Raw genomic sequence first — 19,547 nt, forward strand, 5'->3', positions numbered from 1 at the left:
CCCACCCCCCACTTCTTGGACTGTGATATTGTAATAAGGAAGAAACTTTGTATTCTATTACAAGTTAATCACTAAAGGGATGTTGTCTATAAGCTTAAATTATACATAATGGCCCATCTCTGGGAACCCTGCATCTCAGGTAACGAGCATTAAGCTAAAATACCTTTGTTTAGCTCACATGAAACATCCTGACCAGGCCCACCTGTGAATGACTACGGGAAGGAAGAAATTAACATATCCCCTCCAGAGGCCGACTGGAACCAGGAAATGTTCGACTTTACTCCCTCCCCTTTTACTATAAAAGAAGCCTGAACCCTAACTCAGGCAAGATGGTTCTTTGGGACATGAATCCGCCATCTTCTTGCTGTGCCGGCTTTCCAAATGAAGTCGCTATTTCTTGCCCCAACGACTCGTCTTTCGATTTACTGGCCTGTCAGTGAGCAGTACGAGCTTAGACTTGGTAACAATATGAGCAAGAAATGAACTTGTATTGTGGTAAGCCACTGAAAGCTTGGGGATGTTCATTACAGCAGCTAGCCTTCACTGACTAATATATCCTGTTATCCACTATTCTGCTCCAACCAACTGTTGCTCTGCAGGAAGACAGGCCCACGGCTGCCAAATCTTTTTTTTTTTTTTTGATGGGTGGGATTGTGTTTCTGTCTTACTGGTTGTTTGGCCTGAGGCTTCCAACACTGGAGTTTGTAGGCTGTTGGGTAGAGCTGGGTCTTGGTGCTGAAATGAGGACCTCTGGGAGACCTCACTCTGATGAGTATTCCCTGGGGTCTGAGGTTCTCTGTTAGTCCAGTGGTTCACACTCAGAGCTCCCACCGCAGGAGCTTTGGCCTGACCCCCGGCGACTCGCTTGGGGGTTCCTCCCATCTCCTTGGGCATCGAGGTCCCCCACCAGTAGCCGGCAGGCACCCTAGTTGTGGGGAGATGTGAACTCCTCATCTTCCCGTGCCACCATCTTGACTCTGCCCCCTGCCAAATCTTTTGATCACCTGATTTTTTTAAGAAATACCAGAAATCTGGATTATTTAAATATGAAATTTCCTGATTTAAAAATGTTGGCCACCAAATCAAATTTATTTTTATTATTTTAAAGGCTCTGTAGGCCAAATGAAACACATCTGTGGGCCCTGCTCAGCCTGTGGATTGCCAGTTGCAACCTCTCATCAAAAAAAACTCCAAATCCAACATCCAACAGCATTTATTTTAAAGTTGGTATTGGTGTGAGAGGTGGTGATGGGTCCACAGTCATGTGGGTTCCAGAGAAGAATTCTATGCTGATGGAGATGTTGATCAACTCTTTCATTTCCACCTGGGCTGGATGTGGAGCATTCTACTAGTTTCGTGACACAATTTGGCCACCCTGTTGAAATTCCAAGAAGCCAACTCTGGGTGACACTCTTTCTGGGTGACCAGGTCCAGCTCAGCTGAGCTGGCCCACCCACCCAGGCCCTGGTGCTGCTTCCGCTTTGGTTTCCCTGGGCTGAGGGGTGAGGATGAAACTGGTGCTAGGGACACCAACCACATCTTAAAGGAGAAGCCCTCGCACTTGTAAATCTATTCCTACAATCCAGGCACGGCCGGTTCAAGACCCCCAATGAATAGCTAATGATAATCCCTACAATTTATTGAGCACTTGCTATGTGCCAGACCCAGAGAAGCACTTCATGCACATCATGAAATTTAATGCTTTTAACATCCCCATTGTTGTCAATGAGGAAACAAATTCAGGAGGACTCAGGATTCTGGGGTCATGACCCCCTTAGCAGGTGAGGACCTTGTTCCCAGCCCACCAGGAACCACAGACCCCTTGGTCTCACCAATGGCAGTTTGTCTTTCTGTCTACTCAGTGCCTGGAGTTCTTCGCCTCCTGGGAAATGACATCCCAGGCTCACCCCCTCTCTTCCAGTACTTTCCCTTCCTTCTTATTCATTTTCTAAAAAATCTTTAATTTGCCCAACCATGTGCCAGACAAGGCAGGGTAGCAAGGCTACAGGTCCTGAGCGAGTAGGTTGCCCCCGTGTTTTTCCGTTTCGTAAAAAAACACGAGGCTCCAGGCCCACAGGGACCTGTGGCTCTGGATGGCCTTAAGAAAACCCAGGCAGGCCAGGGGCTGTCTCCACCTGACATCACAGAGCCTGAGGGGCAGGGCCATGGAAACTGCTTTCCCTTTCATCCTCTTTGCTCCCAGTTCCTGTTGTTCCCTATGGGGCACAGGTACCACTGCGGCAGGTGGGCAGGGCCAGGTGAAAGGCCCTGGAGTTGCTCCTGCCACTCAGCATGCTGTCGAGGGTCCGAGGCCAGGGTAGGATGAGGGTGGGGCGACCTCTGGCTTTCAGGGAGCTTTGGACCTAACTTGTAAGGACCACTGGGCCTAAGTCCTGGTGTTCAGGAAGATTTTTTAGGCTAGATTCTGAACATTATCTCCAGCAGATATCACCAGGGTGGTCACAGCCACATCCTGATGGGGTTGAGGGAGGAACACAACCATCGCGCCACTTCAGACTCATGTCCCACGAACCTCGGTGGACGCACGTAAGAAATTATTTTCCATAAATCCTGATTCTGTCCCATATCTAGCATAACTACATTGCTATGATTGCATTCCTGTTTGTGTGTACCTGTTTTTTAAGTCCACATCTGTTCGATGCAAATGTTTAAAACCTATTGCACAATAATTTTTATATGCTTGCTTGGGAAGTTTTTCATTTTTGATATTCTAGGAGTCTTGGGAGATGGCAGTGACCGGGCGCTGGCATCCTCCTCTGGTCTCCCTCCTGTACGCCCTGAGGAAAACCTACAGAGAGGCAGGGTGAAGCCTGCGCTCTCTCTCTCTGTCTCTCTGGGCCTGCGAGCCAGGAGTCCAGGCCTTTCTGGGAGGCTCCCTCTTCCTGGTGTGGCCTCCCTGCACTTCTGGCCTAGGCCTTGGCATCCTCCCTGGGCCAGAAACCTGGGTGCGGGTGGGGCTCCTTCCTGGGAGAAGGCCAGAGTGGGCCTCTGGGGCTTCCGGCCGAAGAGCGGGTTGTTTTCCGGAGTCTGGCAGCGCTTCCGGTACTTAACTGGATTTCAGGCCCGCCACTAGCTTGAGTCATGGGAAGCTGAGCCAGAATGGGCAAGGGCAGGCCTCAAAGGGATCGGGGGCATCTTTTAAAGTGCAAGGTAAAAAGGCAGGGCCCTCGCTGCCTTTGGTGGGACCTTGCCCATGGGCCTGCCTTCTGCATCCAGCTTTTAGGGTCTGAACTGGGGGTGATAAGGTAAGCTTCCAGAATCCTGGGGCTCAGCGCACAGATGGGGGCGGGGGCGTCCTACAGGACCTTGAACCAGGCTACTGTGGCTCCAGGGAGCTACTTCAGCTCCCCAGAAGGGCCGGCTTTGTACATGCTACACCTGTGGCCTGGACTCCACCGCTCTCGCTGGCCCAGTTTTTTTCCTCTTTCCAGTCTCAGCGCAGACATCCCCTCCTCCAGGTAGTAACACAGAGCACAACCAACCGTCTGGTGAATGTACTCAGAGGCCCTTCTCGATCAAATGTTAAGACTCTAAGAGAAATCCAGTTCTCAATTTTGAACTACATATGAATTTGGCAAACTGGTTTCCTCCCACAAAAATGAGAGCAAAAAGAGAAGAAATCTGAAATATAACTCTGAAGCTGCAGGAAGATCAGAGCAAAGAGAAAAAAGAAGCATGGGGACACTTACTCAACAGAAACATCTTTAGACGAAGGTACAGAACAGTATGTCAGCAGGATCTCAGAGTGACCATTTCTGATGTTTGTCAGGATTGCATTCAGAAACTGAGGGATTTTCTACTTTGGGTATAGATGGTAAAGAACTGAAACGCCCCCCTATTTAGACTGATTTGGAAATGTTAGTGTTTGGATAAAAGTCTTATCAATTAAAGCAACCATATGCCAATAAAAATTTTAAAAATAAATAAAAGTCATATCACTAATTTCCAATGGAGTATATATTAAGTAAATGTCTAAATATGTTAATGAGGCCAATTTTTCCAGCAATGTTTTCTTCCCACTTCTTAGGAAGCTTTTGTTATGTATGTTCTGTCAATATACTTAAAACTGCAGCTTCTAAACATAAAATAAAAATATTTACAAGAGAAACAAATTTTTTGATCGCCAAATTCTCCTACATGGACTTTGTCTCATTTAATCCCCCTACAAATCCTATAAGGCGGGTATTATAACTCCTGTTTTACAGATGAGGAAACTGAGACCCAGAGAGGCTAAACCAGGCGCAGGGACTTGCAGCCAGTCCTGGCAGGGGGCAAGAAGTGGGAGGGGGCGCAAAGCCTCTCTCTCTGGCTCTACCCCACGAGAGGGGACTGACCCAGAGGACAACGCAGCCTTGATGGAGGCAGCACTGAGTGGGACAGTAGGGAGGCCCAGGAGGGACGTCCCGGCCCAGCCTCAGTATCTCATGGTGCCCTGACCCCAGGCAGCTGGGCTCCAGCACTCATGCCCTGGACCACGAGGGCAGCATGGTAATCCCTTGCTGACGTGGGTCTCTCCCTGAGATGATGAGTTCCAGAGGTCAGCGCCTGTTCTGTTTGCCACTGTGGCCCCAGCATCAGCAGAGGGCAAGCAAGCATTAGTTCAGTGAACAACTGACCTCTGAGCCTCAGTCTTCTTGTCTGACTGCCGTAAGGTAATGCAGTGAGTTTGGTAAGACAGTATATTCCATGTGCTCGGCACATAGTAGGTCCTCAGGAGGAAATGGGGATTGATGATTATCAGTGATCAGTCCTCTGCCTTAAGAGGGGTCTGACCTAGCCCCCCCTTTTTCTCACCGCCCCTCCAAGCTATTGGAGAAACCATCCCCTGGGGGTCCCCCAGCCCAGAGTGAGCCCAGAGGGCCCCACAGCGGACTTCCTTGCCTCCCCGTGAGAACAGCCCTCCAGACTTCTGGAATGGGGATCCAACGAGAGAGAAGGGACATGAGCCACAAGGCCAGTGGGTCAAAGTCCAGGGCAGTGGCTGCAAGCCAGGACCGCCCCCTCCCCCCACAGGAGGTGGGGGCAGGGTAGGACTGCAGCTGAGGCAGGAGGAGAGGAGGGGGCTGTGTGGCTCACTTCCTCTGACTGGGGCCCCCGGGACCCCCCCTGATGGCATCAGGAGCGCCCACTGGGTTGGGTGATGTGTTTTCTGAGTGTGACACCCGTCGGCCAACAGAGGACAGCAAATACATTTTTTATGATCCTGGGAGGCTCATTCCAGTCACGTTTACTTGAAAAGAGGCTGGGCAGTCGAAGGGGACAAGTCATGTCTCAGTTATGTGGATCCTCTTTGGGCAAGAGGGGACACTTGTGGGATGATGTGGGGTTCTGGGAAAGGGATGCGGGGTGGGGGGGCAGATTTCAGGAAGGGGGCAGGCTGTAGGGGGTTCCCCCTTACTGTTGGAACCTCATGTACTTTATGGAGGGGGAGGAGCTTATGGGGGGAACGGGTGTCAGCACAAGAGGCCAGATCTTTGCCAGGTGGAGAGGGTACCCTCATGCCCCACCCCCCAATTTCCAGCCTATCTCCCAGAGCCTGGGACCATGAAAGCAGCAACAGAGGGACTTTGGAATGGGGAAGGGGAAGCACAACTTTATGTTTTGGCCTGAAGGTGGGTTGGTATTTTGGGGAGTTCTTGGGAACAGAGCATGTCCATCCAATTTCAGACCCGGGGCTTCTGAGGGACCCCAGTCATCCCAGAGGAGGTTAGGGGCCGCCAAGGGGTGAGCGGCCAGGTGTGGAAGCCAGACTTGGTGCAGCTCCAACTTCTACTGTTTGTTCATAGGGGGTAGGGAGGAGTGAGAAAAATCGGAGGAAGGGCTAAAAGCGCCGGCTGGCACTGTCACTGAGTGTTCCGAAAGTGGGGGGGACGGATCTGGGGGCGAGTCGGAATCTTAAGTAGATGCGTCCCCATTCAGACACCCCCGGCTGAGGGATCCCTGGAGCGCATGTGGAGGAATCCTGTCCGCCCCCCAGGAGGGAGGCCCAGCCTAGGCTCCCTCCTCCGGGCCACCGGGGTATTGGAAGTGGGGAATCTCCCCTCTTCCCCGTCCCCGCCGCCCCCCCCGAGTTTGGAGAACCCCAGGCTCTGCCCCCATAGGTCGAGGCTGACGTCGCCGCCGCATTTCTAGGAATGCCCCTATCCGCTGACTATATTTGGCGAGGGTTTCTAGGAAGCCCCCCCCGCCCCGCCTGGCCCCGCCGCAGCCCCCGCCCCGGGCAGGCGGGCGCGCTCGGCTTCCAGGCTCTCACCCTCTCTCCCCGGCCGGGGAGGAGCCGCCCCGCCGCTTGAGCCGCCGCTGCCGCCTCCCCAGCGCGGCCAACCCCGGGCCGGCCCAGCCCCCGCCCCGGGCCGGCCATAGGGCGTGGGGGGGTGGGGAGCGGGGGAGGGTGGGGGCCGGGCCGGGGTTGGGGGGAGCGGGGGCGCGGCTTTGTGGCGGCAGCGGACCGTGGAGGCCGGGTGCAGCCCCGTCGGCTCCGCGCTCTCGGCAGAAAAGGCTTTTATACGCCCCCTGCCCATCACTTGGATCTGATCTGGGTAAGGGGGGGATTTTTTTCTGGAAGTAACCCCCCCCCACCCACGGTGAAGGATTTGAGGCTGGGCTCCAATCGAGGAGGAGGCTGCAGGGCCCGCGGGGCGCCCCCCACCCCGAGCACGCCTCCCGGGAGCCCTGGAAGGCGCAGCCCCGGGGGGCCCCCTGCACCCCCGGAGGAGGCAGCGGCGGTGAGTCTCCCCCTTTTTCCTGCACGGCACCCCTCCCCCGGTCCAGGGGGCCGCGGCAGGTGGGTGCCCAGGCCCCCGGGACAGAAGGGGGTGCGGGGTGGCTGCCTGGGGGGTGGGTGGCGACACGAGCCGGGAGGGAGGTGGCGGCGGGGGGGAAACGTGCGGCTCTCCCGGGACCCGGCGCTAGACGCTTGCCTGGGAGGGAAGCGCCGCCGCTGCCGCCCCCCGAGGCAGCGGGGCTGGGCTCCTTCCCCCCCTCACCCCTCCCTGGCTCCCGAGAGGGGCGTGTTAGGCGTGGAGGTGGGATGGGGGCGAGGCAGCCCCCCACCTCCCTAATGCCGGGGCTTGGAAATTAACGAGGCGGGTTGAAAGCCTACCACCCCGCCCCCACCCCGGAAAGCCGGTTCGGGAAACTGACTCGCTGCGTGACCCCGATATCAGTGCCGCGCGGAGAGCAGGCCGCCCTGCTCGCGCGTCCGCACCCGCCGCACCTCGTCGTCACTCCACGTGCGCCCGGGGCCGCGCTGGCACGGGCAGGGGGGCCAGCGCCAGCCTCCGGGGACCGGGCCCTGGGGACGTCCGGAACAGCCGGGAGCACAGTCCCCAGAGAGTTACCACCTCCCCGAAGTAAAGTTGGCTGCCCCCTCCCTCCGAGGAGTAGGCGGCCATAGCACGTTGGCTGTAGCTTTCGCTGGACAGGAGTAAAAAAAAAAAAAAAAATCTAGGTTCCGGGGTGCGGATCGGGGTGTCAGGGCCCGAGACCACACCAAGTTGCTCTGGCAAAAGTTAGGAGAAAAAAAGGAAAAGGCATTTTTGATTTGGGGCTGGGGAGGGGGGGGAGTGGCGTTTCTGGTTTCTCCTGCTTCCAAGCCCCACCGTGGGGAGCGTTGGAATGTGCCGCTCAGATCCTCTGAGGACACATCCATATTTATAATTTATTTTTAGGAGAAGTTGTGAAAAAGGGAGGGGGTTTAAAATGGGGAGAAAAGGTGTGTGTATCGGGGTGGCCTTTCCAGAACCCAGAGGCTAATTGAGCTATTAAGATGGAAATCACTTCCTCCAGTCTGGGCAAGCTGCAAATTTGACTTTAATAAGACAATTAAGTGCACAAATAACTAAACTTTAGCTGGATTTGGGAAGGGGTGGGGGTGGGGCACTGCAGGAGTCCCCCCAGGCACTCCTTTTGCGCTCCCCTAAGGGCCATTTTGGACGCTCAGCGTCTTCCCTGGGAAGATGTCAGGCCCAGCTATGGGTCTGGGGGCAAGGGAGGGAAAAGATACCCCCATGGGGCAGGCAAATACGCCCTCCGTCCCCACCATGCAACCCTGGCTTTTGGATGAGATGAACTGTCATCCCATCATTCCTGCAGGAAAACCCAGTAATGATTCCTTTAATTATCCAGGATTCTCCAAAATCCTACCTCAAAGGCAGCCTGCCCCAGTGCTGTGAGCTGAGAAGGGGGACACCCTTCCGGAGAAAGGAGGTTTTGGAGGCTGTGGTCCCAGAATCGGGGTTTTGAGGGCGAGATGAGTTTATGTTTTATCCAACTGGCCCACAAAGTCCCGCTTTTGGGGTCATTATAAACGGCGAGGGATTCAGGCCCCAGCAGTCCCTGGGGGGAGGGGGCAGAGAGCTAGCTGCACTCCGAAGGTCGGTCGGAGGAAAGGGGGGAGGTTTGCTTCTTTTGGTAAAACTGAAAAGCCGTCTGGGGGATATTCTTATATATGTGTGTGTATGTGTTCTCAGTCTGTTGAACCTGCTGTTTTCAAGGGCCTTTCTTTGGGAGGCCAAGAAGGTATGAGAAGGCAAAAGTACTTTCCCCCCCCCCCCCAGTGGTTTAATGAGATGTTTTAAACAGGATTTTAAGGGAATGAGTGACATATGGGTCGTGTCAAACCATTTGACACCCTCAAAAACCAAACATCACTGACATCGTGAATTGCAGTTACATTAGATTTGCGTGCTTGCTCCCACGTGGAATCGCAGTATTTCTTTGCAATTCTTTGCTACGCTGATCTTAGTCATTTTATAAGAAACGCTGGATAATCTGTCGTCAGGGAATTCTCTAAGGCAAGGGTGGCGGGGGTACATATGCCCCTCCCATTAACCTTATTAAGTTCTGTTAATTTACACACACACACACACACACCCCTAACCCTCCAGTTGTAACCTATATAGACATCCACATACCTTAAGTTTATTTATTTGCAAACCTGGATGTCAATCAAGTGTTCACGGCAGGGCATAGAGAAAAGTGAGCTGTACCTGAAAAACTCTGGAACACCAAGTCCCTGATAGAAGATTCGTGTTGAATAGACATGGCACATAGACACACTGGTGACATTCACGTTCCTGGGGCCTTGGCAAAAAACAGGTCTTTACTTTTCAGAGTTCTTTCCCTTTGTTATGGGACACGATGAAACAGCACAATTTTCAGGAGTCCACAATCCCAGCGTGGCTGGGTGTTGGGAAATTGTCACGTTGTGAATTGCTGAATCGTCACCCCCATCGTAGCGCCAGAGAGCTGACTGTCAGGTCCTATTTGCTTTGCTAAATAAGGATATCTCACCAAATTAGCCTCTAATGATACTTCTACAAATAGGGTGTTTTACGTGAATTAACGAGACCGGAACACCAAATGTCGCACCAAGATACTGAGCTATAATCGTGGCGATGAAGCAGCATGTTAAAATTACTGAATTGTCAAGTGTGGAAAATCAGAATTTAGTGCTGAATGTGAACCGGGGGCTGCTTTAATTCAGGCATTCGAAACAGCACAGCCCCTGCTTACACTCGGCCCTCCGCAAGGGTGCATGTAATTATGAATACATTTAGCAAACTCCCCCTGCCCCTGAGTCTGGAAAACAGGCAAAGTAGTATGGTGAAGAGATTGTAAGTCAGTACTTCGCAGTGAGAAGTGGTCACTAATTCAGCAAAGAATCACAGCTTCTTTTCATATTCTGACCACTGCTCTCCCCCACCTCCCCCCCGACCCTAACCAATAAGAAAAAAAAAAGCTCAGCTGTGGAACTGCTGAATACATTTTGGCTTTTCTCCTTTTGCCCCTCTGTGTGAAATTTCACGAAGCAGTTGCTACTTTTCCCTCCAAGGAAGTGTGGATGGATTTCTAAAAAAAAAAAAAAAGCAACTTTGAATGTCGGTCTTAGTAGTACACAAGCCATAGCCGACTCTCACAGGGAAAAAAATGTTTCAACAGAAAGAATATGGAATAGCTGGGGGGGGGTAAAATATTTAGGAGAGGGGCTGCAATGAAACTCCTACTTAAAAATAAAACATGCGTTTCTGACCCAAACCAATGAAAGTTGGAAAAGTCCCTAAGGGAGCACTCCCTCTATTTCTTGCTTCCCAGCCTCCCACCCACTTATATTAAGAGCAGAAAGACGATTCTTGCCAGATAAACTTACAGCTACCTTATAGTAGAGCAACTCAGCCTCTTGTAATTGTGATATTGTAAATACGGCTATTTTAGGCATGAGGCTAGAAATGGGTCTGATGAAAGTGAAGGCAAACTTGGTCCTTAGAACCACTTGCCAGAAAGGGCATACCCAAACAAAATAATCCATTTTCTTTCTTGCCCAGCATCCCAAACTTGGGAAAATGTAAAGTCCTTTTTGCTTCTTATATTTGGAACAAGGTGAAAGTAAACGCTGAAGAAAAACACCGACGCGAACGTGATATAAAACGATCACAGATTTTAGGCCTAGTAGCCATGCAGGCTTTTCAGGCAAAAGGGTACATGTTAGAGTTTGGAAGGAGGGGACTTCGGGGTCCCTGTCACCCCAAGCCCCCCACACCTCCTCGGGGTCTCTTTCCAAAGCACCCAGTTCTCAGAGGCTGCTTTCCCAGCGTCCTCCATTGTACGGGGGGTGGGGGGGAGCGTGTGCAGATATTTACAAAGCTTTCAAGTCTCCGATTTTACATCATCTTCCTTATATAAAACATTCAAGTTGAAGGAACCACAAAGCAAACTCCTTCTCAGTGTCTCCGGAAAGGCTGCACCACTAGCATGAAAGGGAAACACACCTAGAAAATGAAAACTGATGTTGGTGTCCCAAGAAAGCCATTGTCAAAAGGGACTGGGAAGAGGGAGGCAAATTTAGCCTTATGCTGGAGGATTTGGCCCAGGCGGGGAAAGGAGCCTTAAGGTAGCTGTGCAGTGTGGTGTGAAAGTTTTCTGAGAGACGTGCAGAAAACCAGGCTCTCTTGTTGGAATCATGCGTGAGATCAGTGCCCGGGTCTGTTGGCATCTCTGCCCAAAACAGCCTGGACCGCTGCCAGCCCAGGCCTGAACGTGGCCTTGGAGCCACCACCAGAGCCCAAACAAGCCCCAGACAGGTGCTGGGGTGGGGGGGTGGGGTCTTTCCTCCTGGGGACCTCGGGGCCCGCAGCATTTCTTGGCTAAAAGCAGGGAGCGGGGGGGGAGCGGGGGGGTTGTTAGGCTCCCGAGAGCAGCCTCCCCAGAGACTCTTGACTGTCCCGGTTACCACGTGGCCTCCGGTGAGGGCAGAACCCAACTTTGCTAAGACCAGGCTAGCAGGTTCCAGAGCAGAGCTGTGATTTTGCAGCCGGGGCTGAAGCTCTCTCCGCCCTCCAGCAACAGGGCTGCTATCCTGCCATTTGGGGTGGGGCGAGGGGGTGTGGCACGGGGCCAGCCACAGAGCAGGGACACATCTAAGCTACCGTGCAATCTACCCCCTGCAGGGGTGTGTGTGTGTGTGTGTGTGTGTGTGTGTGTGTGTGTGTGTGTGTGTGTGTGTGTGTGTGTGTGTGTGTGTGTGTGTGTGTGTGTGTGTGTGTGTGTGTGTGTGTGTGTGTGTGTGTGTGTGTGTGTGTGTGTGTGTGTGTGTGTGTGTGTGTGTGTGTTTTCACCTGCCTTCTCCAGCCAGTGGCCTCCCGTCCACCTGGGGAGCTGAGCCCTCTTCTTTCAATCAGGGTGCAAGGAAAACCCGGGCCACGGGGGAAGGCTGCAGCCTGGAAGTGGGGAGAAGGCTTTGGCAGGCCATCAGAGGGCCTGGAGGGAAGGCCAGGGAGGTGGATGAGGAGACCTACATCTAGGCCACCCTGGGGGCCGGCAGAGAGAGAGAACCATGTGGGCATTCCGGAATAAAACATGCAGGAAAGAAGCCTGCTCAGCCTTGGCACCGGGACGCATCCTCTGGGGGAAGTTGCACCCAGCCCGGAGTCAGCCAAGCCCACGGGCCTCCCGTTTGGCCTCAGTAACTGGACTCCAGGCCACCAAAAGGCCCCATGGGTTCCTGATTGTATCTTCGAGTGGCATTAAAAGGTCCAGACCAGGGACTCGTAGGCCAGGCCATATTTAGCCTCAGGTTCACCCAGAGAATATTTTAGGTGCTGCTTGAAAGGCGAGATCTAGGCCCGGTTGCCGGCTGTCACATGGCAAGTGTAGAATCGCTCCCTCGCAGGTCTGGCCGAGGTGGCCGGGTGCTCAGCGCCACAGATGCCCGGAGTCCCTGCCAGAGCTTCGGGGCCACGCGACAGGTGCCGAGGAGCCAGCGAGCGCCCAGGTCGCGGGTTCTGTGTTGGGAAGGCTTTTTGCCCCGTTTTTCACTCTGATGGCGATAAGGCCGCTTCCATTCACAGAACTCACAGAGGCTGTTTTCAGCCCCTCTCTTCCGCGATGGCCCAGTGTGATACGCCAGCTTGCTGAGTGAGCAGCCTTCTCCTCGGGTGTCAGCATTGGTGGAGGTGTTAACCCTTTCAAGGCGGGCGGGAGGGTGCTGGCTGGCTTGGGGGAGGGTCTTGTCTGCAGAGACCTTGAAGGCCACACACCCTGGGGAGCCCCTGCCCTTGACTCCTTAATCCTCAGTCGTTAGTGGCTGGACCTGAGAGTCGGCACCCTGGACCTTAGCTGTGATTTTCCCCCTTTGGCCCCGTCAGTGATAACCGCCAGGCTCCCCGACCCAAGCTCTCGCCCTTCACTTGTTCATACAGCCCTGGAAACAGCTGCTTGCTTTCCAGATATTTTCATCCGGGTTTCCAAGTTGATAACTTTCCCACATTCCAGAGGAAGGAGGGATTGAAGGATCTGTGATTCACTTGGGTTATTAACAAGGGTTTGGAATAATCATTCGGGGTCTTGGGGAGATGGCACTGGCCCTTGAGAGTCACCTGGCCTTAGGGACTAATCCTCATCACCTGCTCTGGGATTCCAGATCCTGGTTTTCTGGGCACAGAGGAGGCGCATCTATATTGAAGCCACTGTGTGGAGACACATTTAGCCAATTATCAGCCTTTCGGGAGCCTGGGTGGAGCCACCGCCTGTGCACCAGGAAAGCGTCGGCTTGTTTAAAGTTTGCTCTAACTTTGTACATTTTTTCCCTTTTAGTTTTGGCTCTTGGAGTTCCGAGAGCCACCACTTCCTGCCCAGCTGGTTCATTACCGCAGGGAAAATGAGGGACTTTTGGGGGCAGATGTGTTTCCATTCCGCTATCATAATGCCCCTAAAAATCCTTATTGCTCTTGCAGTATTCCTCGGGGGTCCCTGGGCCAGCCGTGGCAGCTGAGTTTCTCCAGCAACTAAAAGAAGAGACAAAGATGTTCCCCCAAACCTTCCCTTCTGGTCCCTGGTAGAGCTCCCCTCAACCGTGCTCAGAACTGGTGATCACCATGAAAAATAAAAAGATGCCATCCGCAGACACCAGTTCCGAAACATGCTTTTTGCCCTCCAGGGGCCGAATGTTGGAGATCAGGCTTGGGAAACAGGGCAGCTGACGCTGCTGTCAGCGTTTGCTCTGGGGGTTCATGGTGGGGGAGGTGGGGAAAGTGGGGAAGAAACAAGTGTTACCTGTTTGACGAGGCGATTCACATTCAGCCTGGGCCTTCCAGCAGGGCCTCTGGGATCCTCACCTTGGCAGGGGCTCTGGACAGTCCTGATTGGCTCACCAGCTCCCTGAGTCAGACCACTTCCCCACTCTCTGCCTCGGTTTCCTTCTCTGGCAAGGGAGGGGCAACACCCCATGCTCTGTTCTGAAAGGGTTCTCACCCGTACCTAGAGCGTTATCATGAGTTCAAGGGATAGACAAGCTCAGAAGGTGCTTTGAAAGTGGGGATGCCAAAGCATGAAACGTGGAAGGTGTTAGTGCTGATACTTACTATTACACACTTCGTATGCTAAGACAGCTCGGACGGGAGCAGAGACTACAGCCCAGCAGTAAGCACAGGTCTCTAGAATCATGGAATCAGGCAGCCCCAGCCCTGTGACTCTTTCGCAGTGTCACCCCCAGGCAAGTGACTCAACCTCTCTGGGCCTCCATTTCCTCACGTAGGAAACCTGTGTTTTGGAATAGAAGTTTCCCAAGTCTGATATGCACATGATTTTAAGTGGTACCTGGCTAGAGACGTAAATTATTCTAACCGGTATTTCTTTGTACAGCAGATTTCTACTTATGGCAAGCAGTTGGCTTTCAGTTTAGGGTAGGGGTAGAAGGGCTCTTTTTTACATCAATTTATGTAAGATAAAGAGGGTGAGTTGCTTGAAAGAAAAATATTAAGTAGAGTACGGGTGGCCTGAGGATGGGGCAGAACTCAAGATGATACTTTCTAAAGTTTCAAAGTCTACCTCTTTATTTTTATTTTTATTTTTTTGGCCGCGTGGCATGGCTTTTGGGATCTTAGTTCCCCGACCAGGGACTGAACCCAGCCCTCAGCAGTGAGACGCGGAGTCCTAACCACTGGATAGCCAGGGAATTCCCCATAGTCCATCTCTTAAGAATTCTTGTTTGTCTTAGGGATTTTCTGCACCCATGGAGTTGGTGTGGGGAGGGGTAGGTTGCCAATTCCAATCTGCAGGGGGCTCGACCTGTGACAGCCTGGGGGTCATGTGTCTTCTCCCCCCCACCCCAACTCCTGCCCTGCTCGCCAACACCACTGAGACCCCTTGGATCTCTGCCCCTATGCCCACCCATAGCTCTGATTTGTCTTTTATTTTAAGATCCTGCTGCTCCAGCACCCTCCTTCCTGGCCGAGGCACCTCTCTGAGCCTCAGTTTTCTCAGTGAAATGGGGAGAATAATTAACCCCCTGTCTCAGAGCAGTGTGAAGATCAGGGGTCAATGGGACTCAACTGAGCAGCTATGATGGTTCACAAACAGGGCACGGCTCAGAAGGCAGTGGGCACCGGAGGCCCTGGGATGGGCAGGGGGCACAGTGGCACCCTTGGCCTGGAGGGGTATTCCTTGGACAGGCCACCTGGTGCCAGGCCTGGGCATCAGCTCCCCACCCACCCCCTGGGATGGGGAAACAGCAAGCACTGGGTCCCAGCCAGCAGGGGCGGGCTCTGGTTTCACTTTCTGCTGTGTCATGGGGTGGGGGGTGGCATCAGGGCCCAGCTGGCCAGCTGGGGCAGGCACCGAGAGGCTGGCAGACAGCTGTGGCCCAGCTGCCAGAGCACAACCCGTGCCCTCGCCCTGCAGCCTGCCAGGATGGGGGCTGGGCCCTAGGGCACCCCTTAAATGCCTCTCACCCCCTTGCCTTGCACAGTGAGAGGACCCCAAGTGAGAAAAGCCAGGAGGGGATGAAATGGTTCCTCTAGCCACGAGATCGCCCCCAAACAAGTTCTTAAGGCCGCAGCCTTGAGGTTCTAGGAACTGCGTCTGTTGATTCTGGATCAGAGTGCTCTGGCTGGATGCCTGCTTCCCACCTGCCTTCACTGGCACATGTCTATTGAGGGCCTACTGTGTGCTCAGCACCGTGCCAGGTGCCAGAGGTACAGCAGGAAGCAAGACCGTGCCTGCCCTCATGGGGCTCCAAGTTGAGTCGCAGGGGACAGACAAAAGAGAAAGTAAAGAGAGAAAAAGGGACTTCCCTGGTGGCACAGTGATAAGAATCCACCTGCCAATGCAGGGGACAGGGGTTCAATCCCTGGTCTGGGAAGATCCCACATGCCGTGGAGCAACTGAGCCTGTGAGCCACAACTACTAAGCCCATGCGCCACAACTACTGAAGCCTGTGCACCTAGAGCCTGTGCTCCGCAACGAGAGAAGCCACCGCAAAGAGAAGCCCGCGCACCGCAACGAAGAGTAGCTCCCACTCACCGCAACTAGAGAAAGCCCACGTGCCGCAACAAAGACCCAACACAGCCGAAAAATAAATAAATTAATTAATTATTTTAAAAAGAGAGAGAAAGAATCCCATCTTATGGGGACAATTCCACACTGTACGCTTCGTGGTAGCATCTCAGAGAAGGTACGTGTGTACATGCGTGTGTATGCAAGTGTGCGTGTCAGGGATGTGTCGACTCCTGGGACACGTAGTCGGTTGAGAACACAGACGCAGGGACCAGATGTCCCATATTTGAATCTGGATTTTTCCACTGACTGGTGTGAGATCACAGGCAAGTTCCCTCTCCTTTTTGGGCCTCAATTTCCCCATCTCTACATGATAGGGTTGTAATGAGGATGAAATGAACATCCGTAAAGAACTTAAGACTGTGTCTGGCATCAACCATCTGCTGTCTAAGTCTTAGCTATTATCTAAGAATCATAAATGCGCGCTCTTCTCATAGGATGAAATGCAGCCGTCACTGCAGGCTGAGAACAGCAGTAATCATTGCTGAGCCTGCCCTCCCTGCTCAGCGCTGTACCTGCCTCATCTCACTTACTAGCCACAACCAGGCCTCACATTGGCCTTAGCATCTCTTTGTTCACGTGGGGAAATGGAGGCTCAGACAGGTGAAGAGATGTGTCCAATGATACCCAGCTGGAAAGCAGTTTGACCCCAGGGGCAGGGCCAGCCTCACAGTGTGCGCCCTGCATAGTTCCATGCTCTGCTGTTGTCATCCTGAAATTTTGAATAATTTTTGAACAAGGTGCCCACGTTTTCATTTAACAAATTACAGAGCCAGTCCTGCCCAGATCTGACTTACTCCAGAGCTGGCACTCTTAACTCCTACCATCCATCTATCGTACAGCTGGCCCAGAGTGGTTTTCCAATTCATTGGTACAGTATTTAGTGTGGGACTGAAATCCTGGGGAGAATACAGGACTTATTATGGGGCCAAATTGCCCAGATGCCTATTTGATTGTCAGTTGCCCCCGTCAGAAGGAAGGGGGGCAGTTGCCAAGGGCAGGGGGTGAATCATTCATTGCTGTATCCCTAGGGCCTGGCATGTATTAGCTGCTCAGTTAATCACTGTGAAACAAAGCAAATGAATGGGAGGCTGCCGTATCTCCCGAACTAAACCGGATTTAAATAACACCGTCCAGGAAAGCAGGTCATCAATGGTGGCTATCCTCAGCTGGCTTCTGGACAATCCCCTGAAGGGTGTGGAGACAAAGGTCTCTTCCCTCCCCTGGCTGCAAACCCAGGCCGCAAACCTGCATGCCAATACCTCGTAGCAGATTACTGTTTAAACAGGTTCTGGTGGGGACCTCAGAGGCAACACAAGTGTTTAAAGACATGCAGGCCTGGATTCCTGAGCACCTGTTATTGGGGAAGATGCCGAGCTCAGCCAAAAGAGTACTTGAGTTCTGGGCAGGTTCAAGTCCCAGCTGAGGATCAGGGGGTACAGTTTCCTGGACTGCTAAATGAGAGAGTTTGGATTTGGGGGTTAAGGGTCCTCTTTTCCTCTGAAATTAGAGTTTTTCTACATTCTCACAGTTCCAAATTTGCTCCCCCAAAAAAGTTACTTAGCTTTACTAAGAAGCAAAGAATCCTCTCAAAAGCCTTTAAGATATTTATAACAATAATAAATGTGTTTTTGGCCAACTGTTTTCACAGGCTTGATCTCCATCGCTTCACATAACTACCATACGAAGTAGGAGTTACTGCCCTCATTTTCTAAATAACATCGTAACCACCAACATATATTGAGTGTTTTATACGAAGTAAGCACTTTACAGGTATGAAGTCATTTTCATTGCACAAGCAACATATAAGGGAGGCACTGTTACTGCCTCTGGTTTTCTGATGAGGAAACAAGCTTAAAGAGAGGAACTGACTTGTCCAAGGTCACACACCCAGCATGTGATGAGCTGGAGTTCAAGCCTGTATCTTCCATGTCAGGGGTCAGCAAACCTTTTCTGGAAAGGGCCAGATACTAAATATTTTTAGACTTTGCAGACCATACAGTCCCTGTCACAGCTACTCCACTCTGCTGTTGTAACAAGAAGCCAACCAGAGACATTAAGTAAATGAATGGATGTGGCTGTGTGTTCCAATAAAACTTTATTTACAAAATCAGGAAGTGGGCTGATTTTGGCCCACAGGCTGTAGTTTGCCCACCCTGTTCCAGACCCCAAAACCTGCAAGAACCTGGCCCTGGCAACCAACTTCCTCACCCTCTCTCCCCACCTGTGAGGTGACTGAGTTACGTTTCAGAACAGAGACCAGTGGGGCTTGGGAGAAGTTGAGTTGGCCACGCTTTCCTTGGGATTATGAAGCTCTTGGAATTTACAACTATTAGGACTTGTTAGTGACTGCCATGATAGATCACCACGGGGACTTTAAAATCGTAATTTTAATAGCTGTCAAGTGAGTAACTTTTTTATGCCTTAAGTTTATTTACAAACATATCTAGGATGCTGAGTTCAAGAGTTTGATCATTTTTTCAAAGAGACTGCACACTTAAAATGCTCCTCTTTGTATCTGTCTCATGGATTATTTTTTAAGCAGTTGGTGTCTTACTATATAGAAAGGTGCAGCAAATCCAGACCCAAAGTACAAAGTCACCATAGCTAGTGACCACCACTTGTTTTCCACTGAAAATGGTAAACTCTTCCCTGGACCCTCCTCACAGTGGCTCCTACAGACCACAGAGGTTGTGAACCTCTGGATGCTTTGTCCCAACATAGCGCTGTTGGAAGCCCTGTGAAAGGCGCAGAAACCGAAGGCGTAAGAAGTAGAGGCAGCACACATCGTGCTCCTTTCCTCACGACCTTGTTCCCCTGCGTGCAAGGACCGAAAGGGAGGTGAGTAACTTTTAAAGAGCAAAGTGTTTAGGAAAATACCTCTATGGGGCACTTTGGCTGTGGAAGGAACTTCTCTTTGGGGAAGGCACTTCTCTGTAGTTGGTGGGAATGGCAATAGAGTGAAAAATGTCTTAAGGCAGAAGAAGGTAACGAGAACGGGAGATGGAAAGTGTGTGTGTGTGTGTGTGTGTGTGTGTGTGTGTGCGCACGCACACACGTGCAGAGAGAGGGTGGAGGAGAGAGAGATTTCCCAAAGGCAGGAGGCTGGAGCCTAAGGATTCCTGGCAGGAGAAGGGGGTCGGAGGGAGGACATGACTTTTTCCCCCAACAGTTTTATTGAGATATAATTCATTTACCATGTAATTCACCCATTTCAAGTCCACAACTCAATGGCTTTGAGTATATTCACAGAGTTGTGCGACCATCATCACAATCAATTTTAAAACATTTCTATCCCCTCAGAAAGAAACCCCCATACCCTTTAACATCACCCCCCCACCCCAATCTTCCAGTCCCTCCCCCAGTCCCCACCCCTAAACAATCACTAATCTACTTTCTGTCTCTGTAGATTTGCCTGTTGTGCATATTTCCTACCAATGGAATCATACAGTATGTGATCCTTTGTTACTGGCTTCTTTCACTCAGCATTTGTGTCCTCAAGCTTCATCCATGCTGGGCTTCCCTGGGCACAGTGGTTAAGAATCTGCCTGACAATGCAGGGGACAGGGGTTCGAGCCCTGGTCCAGGAAGATCCCACGTGCCGCAGAGCAACTAAGCCTGTCACCACAGCTACTGAGCTTGCACTCTCGAGCCAGCGAGCCACAACTACTGAGCCCGCGCATCACAACTACTGA

The 19,547-nt window shown here is 52.2% G+C and overlaps 1 protein-coding gene and 1 long non-coding RNA gene across 2 annotated transcripts; one reads left to right on the forward strand and one right to left on the reverse strand.

The window, feature by feature from the left end:
• Positions 1–6,463: 6,463 nt before the first annotated feature.
• Positions 6,464–19,378, forward strand: LOC118881226. The gene is made up of 3 exons (XR_005016474.1): positions 6,464–6,746; positions 17,504–17,625; positions 19,339–19,378. It is a non-coding gene; the product is annotated as an uncharacterized LOC118881226 (long non-coding RNA).
• On the reverse strand, positions 17,633–19,199 carry LOC118881225 (cytochrome c oxidase subunit 7C, mitochondrial-like). The gene has a single exon (XM_036825901.1). The coding sequence runs from the start codon at positions 18,638–18,640 to the stop codon at positions 18,383–18,385; it is 258 nt and encodes an 85-aa protein (XP_036681796.1). The 5' UTR covers positions 18,641–19,199; the 3' UTR covers positions 17,633–18,382.
• Positions 19,379–19,547: the final 169 nt, after the last annotated feature.

This window comes from Balaenoptera musculus, chromosome 15, assembly GCF_009873245.2.
Source record: "Balaenoptera musculus isolate JJ_BM4_2016_0621 chromosome 15, mBalMus1.pri.v3, whole genome shotgun sequence".
NCBI lineage: Eukaryota > Metazoa > Chordata > Mammalia > Artiodactyla > Balaenopteridae > Balaenoptera > Balaenoptera musculus.